Source organism: Melopsittacus undulatus, chromosome 4 (assembly GCF_012275295.1).
Source record: "Melopsittacus undulatus isolate bMelUnd1 chromosome 4, bMelUnd1.mat.Z, whole genome shotgun sequence".
Lineage (NCBI taxonomy): Eukaryota > Metazoa > Chordata > Aves > Psittaciformes > Psittaculidae > Melopsittacus > Melopsittacus undulatus.
In genome coordinates this window covers 98,651,491-98,670,053 of record NC_047530.1, presented here as the reverse complement: position 1 = coordinate 98,670,053, position 18,563 = coordinate 98,651,491, and the positions used below count along the sequence as shown (strand labels likewise).

Below are 18,563 nucleotides of genomic sequence, written 5' to 3'. Positions count from 1 at the left end.
GCTCTGCCGTGTTTCCAGTGCAAAATGGCAGCACCCTGCCAGGCTGTGCGAGCCAGGGAGTGAGTCTGGGCTCCTGTCAGAGCTGAGCAGTGTGACTCTGCTCTCAAAACTGAAGGGAAGCAACACCCAGGTGTGAAACTTAAACATGACATTTCAGATTCCTTTCTGTGTAAGTAATGAATTATTTTAATGTAGAGAGCAGCACGGTTTGAAATGTTACCATTCCCTTTTGTTATGCTTCAGTGACAGCGCCTGACAACACTTTCTCTGACCCTGTACCACAGAAGCTGAAGTCGTTAGTATTCTAGAGCATAGATACTCTTCTAATTATATATGAATACTGGCATTGCTCTGTAATGGGTTATGAAGATAAGGGATACCTTTAAAGGAGGGTCAGTTTATAGAGGTCAGATAGCATTCTTTACTACCTGGTTACTTCTGGAGATCCTCAGACCTCTGTCTGGCCCTGAGACCAACTTTCCTCAAACTATGGCAGTATGTGGAATGCTTTTCCAACACTTACCAGTATGTTTGATACTGTTGCTCCAATTTGGTTTATTTTTTAATGAAGTCCAGTGTCCGAAACACATCAAAGACTGGTCACTCACTGTTTCTCTCTGGGTTGTCAGCGGGAGTAGGAGGTTGGGTGATCAGAAGTGCCAGGGAATGAGTATTTGGTGCTTCTGTAAAATAGTGGTGGTTGTGGAGGGATGACTGTCACAGATATCCTGGCAGTAGCTGGCATTAAAATACCCAGCTTTGGGGCTATGTGCAGAGGAGATGTTGACAGAGTGAAGAGCTCTGGGGATGGATCTGTCCTATTTTGGGACTAGTCTAGGATCTCCTTTGATAGACATTGTTGAGGCAAGCTACGTAGGTACTTGTATTTTACAGGGGATGGGGTTTTAAAAGGGTATCTCAGCCCTCACGGCTTTAACTAAGCACTTTTCATCAGCACAATATTGATATAAATGTATTTCTGATACATACCTGCATTATTTATGTGTGGTGCAATTCAGAGCAGCACTTTGATCCATCTCTTTAAGTCATGTTTCTGTAATTTCAGAAATGTATTTGCACAAGCTTAAGTATACATGTTGTGCCTGAGATGTACAATAATCTGGATACTAGCCACTCACCTGGCCGTGTGTATTCCTAACTGCCTGATTTGCATGTCTTACTCACTGGGGAATAAGTAGAAACTGAAACAATCTGTTTCTAGTTATTTTACTTTCATTTCTTCAAGATTTAACACAAAGTAACTGGGCTGCATTTCCTGTGCTACAGAGACAAGGCTAAACTGCTTGCATTATCTGTCCACCTTTTGGCTTATCTGTGTGACCTCTGGAGAACCCAGATAGCGGGTAAAATTTCTGAAGATTGCATGTTTGTTAAAGCTTTTGCAACCTTTGGAGGAGGTCATCACCTCTCGTTTGAGAAATGCTGATCTTATCTGAACACCTGAAAGTCAAAAGCCGGTTAGTTTCATCTACCAACCAAAACACTGTGGGTAGACCAAGGTGTTGTAATTCCCAAGAGGCTGAGTGGCCAGGGCCAAAGATGTGGGGGAAGGAGCCGAGCTGGTGTGTAGCCAAAGGATCAGAGCATGCAATGCACCAGCTGCAGAGAGCAGCTGCTCCTGTGAAGTCCCATGCCAATGCAAGGATGCTTATGGGGGCACTGTGAGCATTTTTCCTGGGCTGCTTTTGGCTTCCAGCTGGGAGGGAAGGCAGGCAAGGAGTTGGCTGATAGAAGGTATGAAAATCCTCCAGGAGAGGCTTGGATGTCAGAGGAGAAGACATTGGCCAAAGAGGCTGAGTGACTTACGGGATAAAAACAGAGTTAGGGATGAATGACACTTCATGTTATCATTTAGTAGTCCTCTCCTTGCCTATCTCCCCATAGGAGCTGCTCACTCTGCGGGCTTCTGTTATTGCAGCAAACTCCTGAACTCATCTTTCCCTTCCTAAAGTGGGGTGCTGGTGATGGGGAGCTGCTTCCTCAAAGCTGCCTCAGCATGTTGTCATTGTTCTCAATTCAGGGCTTTTACCAGCACCAAATTCATAGTGGTTGGAAATGGACTTGCTTGCAGGTATGCAGTTTGAGGCAGCAAATACATCTCACAAAAGTGACATGGCTGAAGCGGCGCAGGAAGAGGTGTTTATTTAACATTGGCTCCTGCTTCTGCTCCTTAAGTGTCAACGATCCCTGGGACAAACCATGTTACATCTTCAATGAGAAGCTGCCCTTCCTGCATCTGAAATCTGTGTGTGTGTGTAGGAGGAGCAAGGAAAGAACAAGAACGAGCAGCGCTTGAGGGGTTTTTCTCCAGCTTAAACAGAGCCATCACATGCACTACAGCCTTCCCCAGCTATTCATTTTGAAACAAAACAGGCTTTAAACATTTCTTTTCAGCGAAGCCTTCCAGGAGGTCTGCATACTTCTGTGGATCCTTTTTGCAACATCATTCCAACGCATTCAGCTTTGTATTTAGAGCAAATTGAATATCAAAAGTTATTCCCAATTATGTTGTGCATACCTGTAAGTTACAGCATAGGTCTGGTCTTCTTACTGTGTGTGCTTGCAAACCAGTGCACTGCAGTACAGTGCAGCATTCTGTGCAGGTTTGGTACCAGTTTATCCTGCAATGCTTTGCACATCAGAGCATAAATGTGTTAAAGTACACAATTGAATTTAGATGTGCTACGTCAGACTGACCTGGTGTGCGAGCCTCTCGCTGGCAGCACCTTCAGATGTAGGGCAAAATTCTCTTCTCAGGTTCCCAGAGTAGCTCGTGACTCAGTCTCCCCAGTCTCCTGCACTGACATGTGCAGGCATTTTGTGGTGTGAAAGAAAGTGAGTGCCCTGAAAGGGGTAATCTGTCACCGACTGAGGAATGGACAATAATGGCAAAGCCCCAAAAAGAGCACGAGACCCTTTCTTGAACCAGTTGCTCTGCATCTGAGAGAAACTCAAAGGGTTTGTGTCACTTGGGCAGCATGCTTGTAGCCTCTTCCTCCTAATTATCACTGAGCTGATGACCTAAGACTGCTTTGTGGATATGAGGACAGAATTTTGCCTGCAGGATGCACGATTACCAACTGTTCCTTCTATATAAATCAGTCGTAAGTGTATTTGGAATAGCTGCCAGGCCGGCTTCTGAGCTTACCAGAGGACAGAGCTCCAGGGGATACAGTCCCACATGGCACAGAGCTGTTGCAGTTTTAAAATCAGTCTGATTTTTTTCTTTAACAGGGGAGCCCAGTGTAACTCCGTCAAGACTGGAGTGACACTCTGAATCTGCATCTGCCTCATGTGAGTTAAAATCCTGGCAGCAGCATTTTGCATAAGCTGGAGCCTCTGTAGAGACTTTTTTTTTTCTTTTTTTTTCCTTTTTTTTTTTTTCCTTTTCAGGAAGGCTATAAAATTGTTACTGTGTCTTGGCAGCAAAGGTAAAAACAACCACACAAATGCATGAGAATTGCATACCTTACTGCACAACCCCTGCTCATTCCAGATCGGCTTCCCTCCTAGAATGTACTGTGTAAGGGACGCCTGCACTCATCACAGACCTGAAGGCTTGCAACATTCACTCCTGGGGTACTGCTTTTTACCTTTCAATAGTATAATATTAAGCCAAGTGATGGTATTAAGGGGAGGCTGAAATACTGTCAAGTAGCTTCTCTGGTTTTTTAACCTTTGGTTGTTTTCTTTCCACGCCGGTTGCATAATCCATGAGCGCTGGGTGCCGATTGCCCCGTGCCACTGAAGCATTTGCCTGTGTTGAGACACAAACTATTAAAATAAGGTGGTCCTCTGGAGCTGGGGACTTGGTGTAGTGGCAGAGACATGGCATCAAATAGTAAGAAGGGGAAAAGAAATCAGAGTAAGTTGTAGCATGTGCTTTGGTTTTACTGTCTTTGGGTAAGGATGCTTTGAAAATGGGTTCATAGCACTGTCTTTTCACCTGTCACGGAGCTGGGGATGCTTGAAGACTGGGTCCTTCTCAGCTGTGTGAAAGAGCTGAGCATGGGAGACACTGCATGGCAAATACCTGAATTCATGGCATCGCCATGGCACACGTATTACCTCCAGCTGTGGTCTCAGCAGCCAGCTCTGATGGAGGGAGCTGTTCCAGGAGAGCTTAAAACTGTTTTTTCATCATGCAGCTGCAGAAATAATACTGATTTGTCCTCTCTACTCTCTTTCCTCATGGATGCCTAAAGTAAGCAAGATATGAGAGAGAGCAACTAGCTCTGAGTACAATATTGAAATATATTTTTTCATCTAGTAATACATATAACTGGGACATCTTCCCTGAATGTGCTGCTGTAGTTGCAGCAGTGTTAGCCTGTTCATACTTGATCTGTAGGAGGTAGATTGTTTGTTTGCCTAGAAGCTCATGTTACTGAAATAGGCATTTGCACAGCTTATGAGAAATATCAGTGAGTTGTGGCTCATACCGATGGATGCAGCATGTGTAGAGTGCTGTCAAGGTGGGCTCGGTGAGCTCTCAGTATGTTCCCAACTGTGTGTCTAAAGGAAAAGTTTATCTTGAACAGTAAGTATGATGGTACCTGGAGAATGGTTGTTGTCCCTTTCCAGTTTCCAGGAAGCCAGTTTCCTGTGTCGCTGTTTAGTTTGTGAATCAAGAAGGTTCTCATTTTCCAGATACTGTGGAGTGGTAGAAAAGTAGAGAGGGGACCTGAGGCATGAGTGATATAGAGGTCTAATTTCATTGAAAGAGACATCAAGGAAGCAAAATCTAGGTCTTGAGAAGTAAGGGGAAGAGATGTCTGGCCCTCACCCCCAAAACATTCAGATTAATCCTGTTGCAGTACTGTCTTAACAGAGACTTGGGATGATGATGGCTGAGATTGATATGGTGCTTCAGCTTGTTTCCTGAAACTCATAGAGAGTTAAAAGGAGGTCTGTAGTGGTAAATCTAAGGCAGAGAGGGGAATAAAGAAAGGAAGGAATTGAGTGGGGGCATTCTGTGAGCAGCTGGCCTCATGTCCCTCCAGAGCCTTCCTCTGCTGGAGTGTTAACAAGTTATATAGGTTGCTTACCAGACAGCCCTACTGTTTCCCTGGAGATGTTCTGTTGGAGCTGTTGATGAACCACTTCTGCTTGTCCAGAGGAGAGGCCAGTGTGCTCCTTGTGTCTGGGCAGCATCATTGTGGTTGTTCAGTTCAGAAAGAGCAGGATTTCCTTGGGCAAATGATTTGTTTGGGAGTGACGTTTTATGGATGAGTTGGTAACTTGGTCACATTCTCAGGAAGCTAACGAGAGTACAGTAACTTCATGGACAGAGAGAGGGACTGGAGGCATAGTAGGGAGCTTTGCAGCACTTTCACCTTCCGAGTATGTGCAGGTGTATTTATTACTGTTTTCCTTGGGAAGTGCCTTTACTATCCTGCATCAGAGGAATTCCTTTTTCCAGATGATGCTCTGCTGTCTCTCTCACAGTGTTTTTCATCACCTAACTGCCTTTTGCTCCCTCCAACTCTAGCTCACTGCCTAGAATTGCCTTGTCAGTCACCGCTTTCTTCATTAGCTGTAGTTTCTGGTTGCTTATTCCTATCTATAGCTCAATCAACCCTTCTTTTCGTAAAGGATAGAAAAGACTATGTGCATTGAATATAATGTTTTGATGTTTACCATTGGTATAATAATGCTTGAATTAAAATTGGTAACTATTGATTTCAGTTATCGGTTTAAGAACACTGCAGTTTTGCTTATTACGTTTTTAATGGGGAAAATTAACTCTTAGTGTTTTGGTGCTTTTTAGATTGAGATACATGAGGCCCCTGTCACAGTTCCTGTCATCTGAGTCTTGATAGTCTCGTTTCTTCTATAGTCCTTTTCTTTTTAGTATTTTTGTAGTATTTTATATATTTGTTTTCTCCTCTCAGATTGAGTATTCAAGAGTATAAATATTGTGGTGACTACCTGGGCAGTACAGACAGTGTGTGTTAATATACGTTGTGAGGTCCAGAGATGTGCTAGATCTGTCTCAGGAAAAGCAGTCTGCCTTCTAACTAGCTTGGCTGTGTAACTTGCACATTTTTGGTTTTCACTTAGCTAAATATGAAATATTCAAGTGTTTGAGACAGTTGGGCCCATTGAACCCTTGGTAACCCTCATGGCAGTCAAGGGTTGTATTTGACATTGTTACATCTGAAGATCAGTGTAAGACAGAGACATGCAGCAAATGTAAAGGTGCCATCAGAGAAACACAGTGATCTCTGTTTGTTGTAGAAACACAGTAATTTCCTTTCAGATGTTAATTTAATGATCCGATTAAGCAGTAACATTTCCAGTGCATGGGAATGTCATTTGCAGGAAGAAGACAGGCCTGATGGTAGTAATGACTTAGTTGAACAAGTCAATTTCTTTTGCATTGAGCTAAGGTGTGTGTCACTGATGAGCAGCTTCTCTGAAATGTAAGAACAGTGAGCTTGCTTAGAAGAGTAGCATTTTGATGCATACAGGTAACAACAAACAGATTTTCACAGTACCATATGGTATTATTAACAAACAAATCGTAAGTTAACTTGACAGCTCTACCTTCAAGCTAATTTAGTTTGCAGCAAACATAAATTCCTCTGAGATGAAATCTGAAGACAATACTAAGCTCTGGGATTGTATCCAGAGCAGTAACAGTATCACAGCAGTGATGAATTTCAGGCTTTCTAGCTATGAATACATGTTTTCCCCAGATTTATTGGTTTCTTCATCAGCTTTGCAAAAACACATCAAACCAAAACCAAGCAGGTGGAACAGGGAGTGTTCATGCATCTGCCTAACAGGACTGCAGGGAGAGGAGCTGCAGTTTGAAATACATTCTTCCTGATGCAGAGAGCTGTGATCGACTGATGGATATTTCATCTGGTGCACTCTGCTGCTGAAACCTGAACTGTGGCTCTGCTCAGCTGCAGTCCTGGAGCTTGAGCTAATTTCATCGTGGCTCCAGGCTGGGGGACCCAAAGCAGCAAAGGGCAGGAGTGAAGAAGGGAACAGGGAACGTGTGATGTGGAGGAGGGAGGAGGGGAAACGGGTACATTACTTCTAATTGCCTTCTTGTTTAACCCCCTAGCTGTTTTCAAATTTTCTAACTGAAATCTCATCTTGGTACAGTGTATAAATCCCCTGAATACGAATCTCTTGGATTTGACCTGACCGTAGAAAGATTAGTTTCCATTGGATACCCTCATGAGCTGCTCAATTTTGTGTATGATCCTGCATTCCCTACCAGGTAAATGACTAACAGATACTGACCCAGCCTGCTCAAGGCCTGAATATTTGTTCTGTAAAGTTCATAGGCAACACGTGAGGCCAGGTTTTCAGAGTTGTGCCTGTGAAGCCTGTGGTTGACCACAGATCATGGGGAAGGGAGCAAACTGCTCTGGTTTGTGGAAGGCTTTTGAACACATGAATCCATGCCAGCAAAGGAGAGTGCAAGAAAAGAGGCCTGCTGAAAACATGGTCCAGAAATAACTTTTCGAAGGAAAGACAGCAGAGACACAATTGGACTGGAAGTTAAATCAAAATCAAGGGGTGAAGGAACCATTACTGTCTATCATGAGGCTGATAAAATGCTTCAGAACATTTTTTTTAATGATTTTAATTAATAGTGTCCTGGTGCATGAGACATCCTGAAAACTAAGCTGACAGTAAACAATAATAAAAGTGTAATCAATCCAGTTCACTGTCTAGATCAGTCAAACACCTGAAGCTAAGTGAATGGTGCCAAGTTACTAAATTCTTATATTTTATCTTTTGGTAGCAGCGGTAAAAAGGACATTGCTTGTTTTAAGCAAGCCTTTTGATCTTACTCTGTGCCTTTAAGTCGTTTCCACTTGTGCCTTTGCTGGATTTTTCTATTTTGGACTCCTTTGGAGGTTCTTTAGAAGAGATGAACCATAGGGTCTGTTGGCTTGCTGTTCCAGTTTTCAGTCTGGCAGCCTCCTTCCTTCCATCCTCTCGGCATGTTTTACACCAAGACTGTTGCTGGGTGCACCCATACCCATGACAAGACAGTAGCCCTTCATAAACCTGTGATGAAGACACCATTAAATCCACTGCCTTCATCCCAGGGTGGGAACAGAAGAGATGTCTCTGTGGGAAGACTTCATTCTCCAGATGCAAACTGCTAGATAAGTGAGACAGTGTTTTGCTGGAGTTGGAACCAGGAATGTCCAAAGCATTTTGTGCAATAGTTACATATCCGTGTGTCATGGTGTCTGAAAAAGAGGAGAGAAATTCCTTTATCACACCTTGCTCTCCCTTGCAGCCCAGCAGGACTGTCAGGGAGCCACAAACACAGGTGTCAGATTCGTGACCCTGTGGAAGAGGCCGGTGTCCTCCCTGGTATGTGCATAGCTAAGCCTCTGCCGGGTTAAATGGTTCTGTTTTCAAGTCTGTGGAGAGCAGATCAGCTGCACCTTTCACCTGACAGCACAGGGCTCCTGTTGCTCACCTGCAGCCAGGTGAAAGGCACAGTAGGGACCACATCTGCATAGTAACAATACCTCTGTTTTACTCAGAGTGCTATTGAAGTGGTCAATGCTTAATATGTTCGCTTCTTCATACCTTAAATCACTTTCTTAACAGAGGCCTTGTGTTTGATACCCACTATGGAAACCTGTTGAAAGTTGATGCCTATGGGAACCTCCTAGTGTGTGCACATGGCTTTAATTTCCTCAGAGGGTGAGTGCTGACTCTTGGCTGTTCTTTTGACTTAATATATGCTCTTTTGTGTCACTGATCCTCAGGGTGCCCATTGTAGGAGTCACAGGGACTCTGCTAAAAGCAGATGCTGTACTGGTGTTCCTACAGCTCCAGGATTGACTGGGGATGCATTGAGGTTCCCAGACACAGCAACAGCCCAAGGTGTTTGTAGAGGAAATGTCCATACCAGCACAGGCACATCTCTGGTGTGCTGGGAATAGAAGGAAGTGTGCTGTGGGGAGGGATTGATGGGATAATCCAGGACTGCTCACCTATCCTGGCACAGTTTAACATCATCAGCTGGTCAGTTAAGACAGAGCCATTGTATGTGGACTGCTGGGAGCAGAAGTGACCTGTGCCCTATGAGACTGTCATCTCTACAGCCATTGCTGAGAAACTTCAAGGGTCCGAGCTTGCCTGGGGAAGGAACAAGGTTACTCTACCCCTTTGTGTTTGTGACCTTTGAGGCTGTCAGAAGTGAAGCATTGTCTGCCATTTCCTGCAGCCTTCCCTGGATGCTTGTGTTCTCTTGCCCTAGAAAAGGTGCTTCAGGGAGCAGAGGGAAGCTCAGTGCTACATGCCTGTTGTGACCCACCAAATCCTTTCATATCCCTGTTGTGAGAGTGGATGAATGGAAGGCAAGCACAGGCCAGCCCCGAGGTGACAAACCTTGTCATTGAAGGCCTCTAAGTTGTTGCATCACAAAGCTAAACTTTAGAAAAGGTTTTGTCATTGCACTCAGGTTTCTCTTTGAGTCACAGTGATCTTCAGAAGCTCCAGAACTGAAGGAAGCCAGAATAATTAAATGACTTTAGTCATTGCCACCCTGCTGATGAATTGCAGAGGGCCACAGGCAAGCCTCCTGCAGCACAGCCCTGCACTCCCCTCCTGAAACCAGCTCCAGGGAGTAAAGCAACACATGGAAAGTGGGGGAAAGTTTAAGATAAGCAAACAGTGAAAGTGGGGATGATTGAAGGCATCCTCATAGCCAGCAGCATGGGGCTTAAGGTCGAGTTGTGGACTCTCGACCACTCAGTTTCCCTGTGTGGGCGCTGCTCAGTTTGCTGACTCAGCAACGAGGGCTTTGTGCCTTGCTCTGCCTGAGCCAGCACAGTGGATGCAGCTTTGCTCTTGCACCGTTAATGCATGTGGGAAAGCTGTGTGTCCATTAAAGCACAACAGCCTCTAGTTAAGGGACCCCGCTGTTTTGCAGGTCAGCACATTTTATCCTCATTGTTTCTTGTGGTTTCATTCTTCTCCACCTTTTCTATTCTCAGGCCTGAAACACGGGATCAATATCCAAATAAATTTATCCAGAGGGATGACACAGATAGATTTTACATTCTGAACACGTTATTCAACCTACCAGGTGAGTCTAATGTGAGCCAATGTGGGTCTGTTTCTGTGCTTTTGAAACCAATAAAGTTTTGCTAATGACATACTCTACTTACCTGTTTATTTCTATTACATTAACTTTCTTTTTTTGGGCAACAGGGCCTAAAAGTAGCTGACTGTATGATGTTATCCTTCTCTTAAAATCATGCTTTGTTTCTTTGCAGAGACCTACCTATTGGCTTGCCTAGTGGATTTCTTTACCAACTGTGATCGGTACACTAGGTACGTATTCCCTCTGGTTTGAGGTGCTGATGGTACAGTAAGATTGTTATTATAAAGAACAATTCAGCACAGATGGAGCTGTTCTTAATTTCAGTGGAGGCCCCTCAAGTGGTTTCGGTGGGGAAAAGTTCAGTCCTCTTATTCTTTTGACCTGAAGAGAATTTAGTGGTGACAAGATGATCTGTGTGTACAGCAGAGACTGGTTATGAGGGTTTCTTTCACAGCATGTATCAGTATCACCATGCTGACTAACACTGGTATTTGGGCCAACTTATAAGACCACACATGTATTACAGGATGATTACAAGCACCAGACAGCTCATTTTGAACCTGTGACCACTGGAGCCATGTTTGAACTGGTAACTGAAAGGCTCAATTTCCTCAGTCTGTTACCACAAGTCCCTCATGTCATAATTGAGGACTTTAAGGTGAAATGCTCAGGCACATTGTGCTGTAAAAGGGTGTTTGTGCAACATGAGTATTTACCTTGTTTTCAAATAGGTATAAGCATAAAAACAAGCTGAGGTTTGAACTGGCAAATGTGAATGTTGGTGTGCTGCTGACTCATGTGATGGGTCATCTTTGCATATTATGTGAGTGGAAGGCAAAGGGATTTTAATGGTATTTTACCTGGGAGCAGAGGAACTGTTTATGCTGACAATCCATCAGGTGAAGTTCCTCATCACAGACATGATGATTGCTGTCATAATACATACAGCTTTGTTTCATCCTCCTTGATTTCTTCTGATGCAGACTCATGGGTGTCTCAGAGATACCTCCACAGTATCTTGCAGAGAAAGTTTCTTATGTTAACTCTATACAACACAGAAGCAGTTCCTTCCTCTCAGCAGTGATTATTCAATTCAGTTGATTTTCTTGGCACCTCCTTATTTAATGTTGTAAAGAAGGACTGCTTACTTTCTCAGTACCATTCATCTTTTGTAAAATGCTGCAAACTGTACAGCCCCAGTCTTTCCTTCTTGTAATGCTGTGGTGGAGAAATAAGAGTTGCAGGTCACAGAAAAGCTGTAGTACTGCTATGGAGGCACAGGCCCATTGTTAGAAACTTATGTGCTATCCATTTCAAGCAGATGTTCTTGTGGAACATGCAGATCCTGTTAAATTCTTGTACCCTCTTTTCAAGATTGAGCCACAGTGAATTAGTAAACAAGGATCCATTATGGTAAGATGAAAATACAGGCTCCGAACAACATTTGAGCTATCTCTCTCCTTGACTTTTTTCTTACCTGCTGTGACTGACCACTACAATCTGCTTTCTGCTCACAGCTGTGAAACAGGGTTTAAAGATGGAGACCTCTTCATGTCCTTCAGGAGTATGTTCCAGGATGTCAGAGATGCTGTTGACTGGGTTCATTACAAGGTGATTGTGAGAACTCATTGGGGTGTCTGTAGTTGTGACTGAGTTAGAGGGACTGGTTTATAAGCCACGAGTTAAGATTTGTTATTCCACTTTTGGGCAAGAGCTCTGCTTTGCCGCCTAGTGAGCAAATAATAAATTGCACATGTATATAAGTCAAGATCTTGACTGCCCTCGTACTGGAACATTTCTGTCTTGGCTTCCTATTCCTTTTTATTGTGTCCAGGTTCCATTTCTGCACTGTAATTAATGGGGTTTAGAACTAAAAGTCCACAACTTGTACTTTGTCTTAATGATTAAAATGGCATTTTACTATAAGTGGTTTGCATTGGTACTATCTTGTATTATCTGAAGAGTACCTGCGTTAAAAAGAACTACATCAACTCTTCTCTATTTAGACAGGAGGGGCAGTTCATCTTTTCACACTTATGTGCAAATTCAGAATCTAATTTTGTGAGTTTTAACATCTGTTTGAAGACCTGATTTCTTGTTCTTCCTCATTCAAGAAGTCTGTTGGGGTGGGATAGAGAGCCATCACAGGAGAACTCTGCTCACAGTTGTACTTGTGGTGGTCCTTTTATCCATGCAGAAGTCAGGAATCTATTTTTCTTTCCTTATGCAATGTTATGTGATACATGTTGGAGTTGGCCTTTCAGTAAAGCATTATGGTCAGTGTTGGAGACAGGTCGTTGACTGTCTTGTTTGGTATGGCAAATCTATTTTTTGTTTGTTTCTATTGTATTCCCTTCTGAAAGGGTTAAAATGCTGTTGAAGTGGATTATTTACCATGGTGAGGGAATCGAAGGATCACAGAGTTTGTGATGGTCCCTGCTACTCAAAGCCTCTCATCTCTAGAGTCACTGGTTCAGATTCGCCCTGGTTTGTACTTTCACAGCATTTTAAAGTGTGAAAGTTGGCATTACTTTGATGTCTCTTACATCATAAGTTTCCATTACCTCAGTGAGTTCTGTTGTTTCTATTTCAGGGATCACTTAAGGAAAAGACCCTCGAGAATCTGGAAAAGTATGTGGTGAAAGATGTGAGTGTGAACTTACTTTACTTGTGCTATATGACATTCTGTAGTGAGTAAGCAGGCAAGATATAAACATGCTGATTTGCTTTACTACATCACAAAACAGATAACACCGTGATTTCTATTGTAATAACCAAAGACAAAGTAGAAAGTTCGGACACAGCCTTTATTCTGAGGCGGTGATCCACATGATTTTGTATTCACGTGCATGTTCTTTACGTAAAATATAAAAGCCAGAGGAAATGTTTACATGGGACACAGGTGAATTCACTGGCAGGGCTCATGTTGGTTCTATTGGTGGTGAAAGCAACTGTGTTCCAGGCCTCTGTTTTCTCTGCCCAAGCAGACCTGTTTTTAAAAAGGAATGATAAGCATCTTTTTAGACAGAGGTATTCCTTAGCCATCCAACAAAAATGATGCACGTCTTTAACCATAAGAGACTAAGGAAGAGCTCTTGAAAGAGCCACCCATGTCCAGTCTCTTGATAGCCCCCAAAAATGTGCGTACAGCACATCAAATTGAGCAAGCTCCAGGGGTTCCCTTACTTTTGCCCTCTCAAGGCCCCCCTGGACCACTTAGAGTGTAATTATTCTCTCGTTTAGATGAGCTACATGGTGGAGTATCACTTTAAAGCAGTTCAACTTGTTTCTAGTTACATGCCTGCAGAATTCTTAGGAAAGCGTTATGTGAGGTAATCAGCTACTCTGGCAATGGACTGAGATTTATGATTCAATAAAAATAGCCCCAGGAATAAATTCTCCCTAATTTGAGGTTGGAATTATAATGTGCTCCAACTTGTGGCTCGTGTGCGCCTCAGATTTCACCTGCCTCTGGGCCCATTTTGGGAACAGACTTGGAGCTGGAGGAGCTGCTCCAGCATGCCTGGCATGGAACAGATCGATGAGAGCAGCACAGGGTGCTTGGCACTGTGTTTGGCAAAGGCACCACAACCCTGCTGAGCCTTTTCATCTTGCCTTCCTCCCCTGGGCTGTGCTCTGGAGGGGTGTTATCTGGATGGACCAGCAGCTTTCTTGGCTCTGGCCAGTACAAAACATGTGAGTTTGGGTGCTTGCTTGTTTGATTGGCTTTGTTTTGTCTGGTGGGATCATAGTTCAGAGTGTTTTGCCCATGATGAAACTCTGTAACTTTTGTATGTGACTTGTATGTCCCTTGGCTTTCAGGGGAAGCTGCCACTGCTGCTCAGCCGCATGAATGAAGTTGGGAAGGTGTTTCTTGTCACAAACAGTGACTATAAATACACAGACGTAAGTGCTGCTTGAATTGTTGTGTTGGTATATAATGCAAAAGTCAGCCATTCACTTGTATGAGTTTTGGTAGGACATCCTCTGGTGGAGGATCAGTGTTTTCTAAGCTAAGTGCAGAATGTTTTAGTGGTGAATGCATGTTAGGTCTTCAGTCATCTTTCTGTAGTCCTGGTTCTGCTGCTGACTTAGTATGGGCCTGGCTTAAGTCCCTCTGTGCCTCACTCAGTTCCTCAGCAATTAAAAGGCTGAAAGAGAAAGTGATGCTTATTTTAGATTTCAGCATCCTTTGAAATGCAGAATTTCTTTTTCAAGTGAGATAGTATGAGGTCAGTAGATGAGGTGACCTCAGGTCACCAAAGCCATGGGCATAGAATCATAGAATCAACTCGGTTGGAAGAGACCTTTAAGATCATCAAGTCCAACCATTACTCCAACACTGACAAGTCCACCACTAAACCATGGTGCTGAGGGCCTAATCTACACAGTTTGTGGACACTTCCAGGGATGGTGATCCCACCACTGCCCTGGGCATCCTGTTCCAGTGCCTGCCCACTCTTTTGGTGAAGAAACTTCCCTAATCTCCAATCTAAACCTCCCCTGGTGCAGCTTGAGGCCTGGAGAGGTCTAAGAGCCAGAGAGGGCTGTCTGCTGTGCTGTAGCAAGAAGTGTGTTTGCTTCAGCTCCAGGTACCTATCAGGATGTTGCAACACTGCTAATGCAAAAATTTTATGATGTTTAAAGCATGGCAAATATACCTGAAGCAGAGTGCAGCTTTCTGAGGCAAATGTGTTCTCTGAGTGTAAAAATTACTGGGTTAATTCCTGTCTCTTCAAAGTCCATCCATTCATGTTCACTTTTATAAACTACATAAATGTAAGGTTAAAAACACATCTTTGAATACTTTTCTTTCTGTCTTTCAGAAAATTATGACTTACTTGTTTGACTTTCCACATGGACCAAAGGTATGGGATTTCTGGACTGCAGTTCCAATAGAAGCTGATGTGCCTAATTATCTGTGTGGCTGGAAAGCATTTTAATCCTGCTTCATCGGCCGTGTGGGATTAGTTGCTTTAATCTGGTTAAAATACACTTGCTGGTCTGTGTCCTATTTGAATGGGATCAAAGCAAATACAATATAATGAAGAGAAAAGAGGCATCATCTGGTCTCAGATGATAATCTATGCTAATGATAACATTATTTTAGTGATAACCCAGTTTAGCTGTGGCATTTTGCAGCCAGGTTTCTTAGAAATCTTGCACAATGCAGCAGAAACATTTATGTGCCTTGACTGTGGTAACTACAGAAATTCTAGTCATGCCTTTCCTAGTTTTCCAAGGTTAAAACTCAGCCCTGCAACTTTTGGAGAGCAGTTTATGAGCTGAATTGATACTGCTGCTTCAGTCTGTCAGTGTGAGGCTCTCTCATGTGCAAAAGATGCGTTTTCACACTGTGCTCTACAAGTAGAAGGTGGCCAAGGGAGAAATGCTCAGAATGTGAGAAATCACCACAACTGATAGATCAAAAAACTCGTTGCTGGAGTCTTCACCTCCGAAAGACGGGAAATGTGGAGCAGAAAGGGTTTATAAATGCAGCGTCCTTTGGGGAGGGCTGTGATTCAAAGCCATGCCCTGTAAAATAGAGTCCAGGCTTTTTCCCACCCTTGGCAAATGTGCATGGCCTTGTAAGGCTGAAGTTGAAGCTGCATGTGCTTGGATCTACGCAGGATTTCACCTTGAGAAACAGTGGCAGCAGTGTCATTTACAGCATCTCTTTACACAACAGCTGTGCTGGAACATGGCTGTTCAGTGCAGCTCTCCAGTCTCACACCATGGCCTCAGTCCTCACTGCTAGGCTCCGTTGAGATGGGCTTGCTGTCAAAGGGAAGTGCTTTAGGAGATGGTACCGGCAACCCAGCATTGTAGTAGGCAAGGAGCTGGGGGGTTTTATGGACCAGCAGTGTCACCAGGTTATGAACAATGGGATTCCACTTAAACTCCCTGTGGTTGATTGTGCCTGTGGGGTTTGTTTTTTGCCTTTGCAGCCTGGGAGTGCCCATCGGCCATGGCAGTCCTACTTTGACCTGATCCTGGTGGATGCACGAAAACCCCTCTTCTTTGGGGAAGGCACTGTGTTGAGGCAGGTGGACACGGTGAGTGGCAGATGGAGGGTACCTCTACGGTTGGAAAGGCTCATGCATGTCCTGTGTGGCATCTCTTAGTGAGAACAGGCAGCACAGTGTTTAGACAGGACCTGCCCCAGAGATGGTGGGCTGGCTTCTCCCATTAGTGTTTTCTGAGCAACCCCATCATGTGGGGCACAGCAGAGCTCAAGGCTTTCCAGCCTTCCTTAAGGTACTACAGATGGCAATAGGAAAAGAATGTAACAAGCTATCTTTAGGCTGCCTGGGAGTGAGAGAGACAAAGAGTAAAGTATCAATAGGGCAGAAAAGATCCAGACCATCAGCTGTTCTGTACTAACAAAATGTCTCCTTCCTTAGGTGACTGGGAAGCTGAAGATTGGTACCTACACTGGCCCACTGCAGCACGGCATTGTGTACTCAGGAGGTGAGGCAAGAACCCTTCTTGTTCTGTGGAGTGGCTCTGATGTGCTCTTGTGGCCTTCAACCACTCTGGCTGTGAGAGGACTTGTGCCAGGCACTGGGCAAGGTTGTTTTTCTCAATGCACATCATAATGTGCCCTCTGCACACTGCCCCAGAAGCTATCCAACATCACTGCTGCCTAGTGGTAGGGAAGAATGGACACATTCCTCCCCAAATGCCCTGTTCTTCCTTGCCAGGGAGGGTCTGGGAAATGCCATTGCAGAGCTTGTGGTGGAGGGGGACCTGCAGCTGGCCCAGTGCAATGTTTCCAGCCACCAGTGTGACCAAGCTTGGAGGGTCCCCTGAGCCAGGGAAGGGCAGTGGGTGGATATACAGGGCTGCCTGTGATGAACCCTCCATTACTGGGTTGGGAGGCAGTACGGTCCCTCTGCTGCTGCCATTCCCAGCGGGCTGTGCGTGGGCAAAGCTACTCCTGGGAGAACTTTGTGGTGGGTGGGCAGTGCCCTGTGCTGCCACAGCCAAGCAGGACTGCTAGTTTAGCAGTGGAGATTTGTGGGAGGAAAACACACATGCTCTGTTCCTAAACCTGGCCCTCCGAAATGAGGCACATGTTTCCTTATGGCTCCCTGTTCTGAGCCATGCCATTCTTCTCCCAGGCTCTTCAGACACAGTCTGTGACTTGCTGGGGGCCAAAGGGAAGGATATCTTGTACATTGGAGACCATATCTTTGGAGACATCCTCAAATCCAAGAAGCGCCAGGGCTGGAGGACCTTCCTGGTGATCCCTGAGCTGGCACAGGAGCTGCACGTCTGGACAGACAAAAGTGGTAAGGGAAACCCCAGTCCAGGCTTTGCTCTTGCTTGCCTGGTGCTGCACCCCTAAGATCACCAGGGCATAAGGGTGCAAGTGGAAAGATCACCCTGGCTTGCAGCTTCTCCTTTTGGCCCTTTTTCTCTGGGTCTGGGTGTTGGTGGCAGGAGCTGGGGCAGCTCTCAATGGGCTGGCCCTGGGCTCCCAGGCCTTTCCTGTTCTCTTTCCCAGGCCACTTGGATGTGATCAGCCAAGTGCTGACTTGGCCAGGGAGAGGCTGGAGCTGGGTGGGGTTGAGTTGTTCCTCATCCATAACCCTGGAGCCCTGACTCCCCTGCTGCCTAAGTGCTGTGTGTTTCCCATCCTCCAGCACTGCTGCTTTTGTCCCAGGTCTGCCATTTGATGTGTGAGTAGGTCTGGGGATTATGACAGTTGCATGTTTATTGACAGTTGCTGGTTGGAAGGTTTTGGTGAGAACTGCAAAGGTTCAGCCTCAAAAACAAAAGGAGCACCCAGAAACCAAGGCCAAAGCGCTGCCAGTGGCACAGAGTGTGATCGAGCCCAACCCCTGCACAGTGACCATGAGATGCTGTGCTCCTTGATGCAGTGCCCCTCCACCGCCCTGCAAGGCGTTTGCTTTCAGCCCTTTTCATTTCCACAGTTTTAACTTACCTTTTCCCCCTTTCTTTTCTGAATTTTCCAGCCCTTTTTGAAGAGCTGCAGAGTCTGGACATCTTCTTGGCCGAGTTGTACAAGTGAGTGTTTAACAGTGACAACTTTCCTGCTGCCTCTCCCAGCCTAGTGACAGCTATCAAGCAGCCCTGATGAAACTGGGGTTGGGTTAGCAGCACTGCTGCCGGAGCTTTGACTCAGGCCTGGGCTCTGCCCATGACACCAACCTTCCCCTCCAGACCAGCCTCCCTCCCCTGAGCCCCCATTCCACAGCATCTGGTTCTGAAAGGCTTTTCACACCATGTATTTACCTTCTCGCCTGTAACTAGGCATCTGGACAGTAGCAGCAATGAACGCCCTGACATCAGCTCCATCCAGAGACGCATTAAGGTACCAATCATCAAAATCCCTTTTTATCTTTTTGGATCCCAAAGGGCTTGACAGCACAACCCCACTGCTCAGCCCTGAAATGCTTTGCTCTGCCATTGGGTG

General features: G+C 44.9%; 1 protein-coding gene across 2 annotated transcripts in view; it reads left to right on the top strand.

The window, feature by feature from the left end:
* The window catches only part of NT5C2 (5'-nucleotidase, cytosolic II), a 60,281-nt gene that overhangs the window by 39,180 nt on the left and 2,538 nt on the right, over positions 1-18,563 (top strand). For both annotated transcript variants that reach the window (XM_034062228.1, XM_031053845.2), the window contains 13 exons: positions 7,141-7,258; positions 8,617-8,712; positions 10,011-10,102; positions 10,293-10,350; positions 11,638-11,731; positions 12,714-12,767; positions 13,943-14,026; positions 14,947-14,988; positions 16,069-16,176; positions 16,525-16,591; positions 17,245-17,415; positions 18,103-18,154; positions 18,401-18,461. In XM_034062228.1, coding sequence (XP_033918119.1) covers positions 7,141-7,258; positions 8,617-8,712; positions 10,011-10,102; positions 10,293-10,350; positions 11,638-11,731; positions 12,714-12,767; positions 13,943-14,026; positions 14,947-14,988; positions 16,069-16,176; positions 16,525-16,591; positions 17,245-17,415; positions 18,103-18,154; positions 18,401-18,461 — 1,097 coding nt within the window. The remainder of the gene's footprint in view (positions 1-7,140; positions 7,259-8,616; positions 8,713-10,010; positions 10,103-10,292; positions 10,351-11,637; positions 11,732-12,713; positions 12,768-13,942; positions 14,027-14,946; positions 14,989-16,068; positions 16,177-16,524; positions 16,592-17,244; positions 17,416-18,102; positions 18,155-18,400; positions 18,462-18,563) is intronic.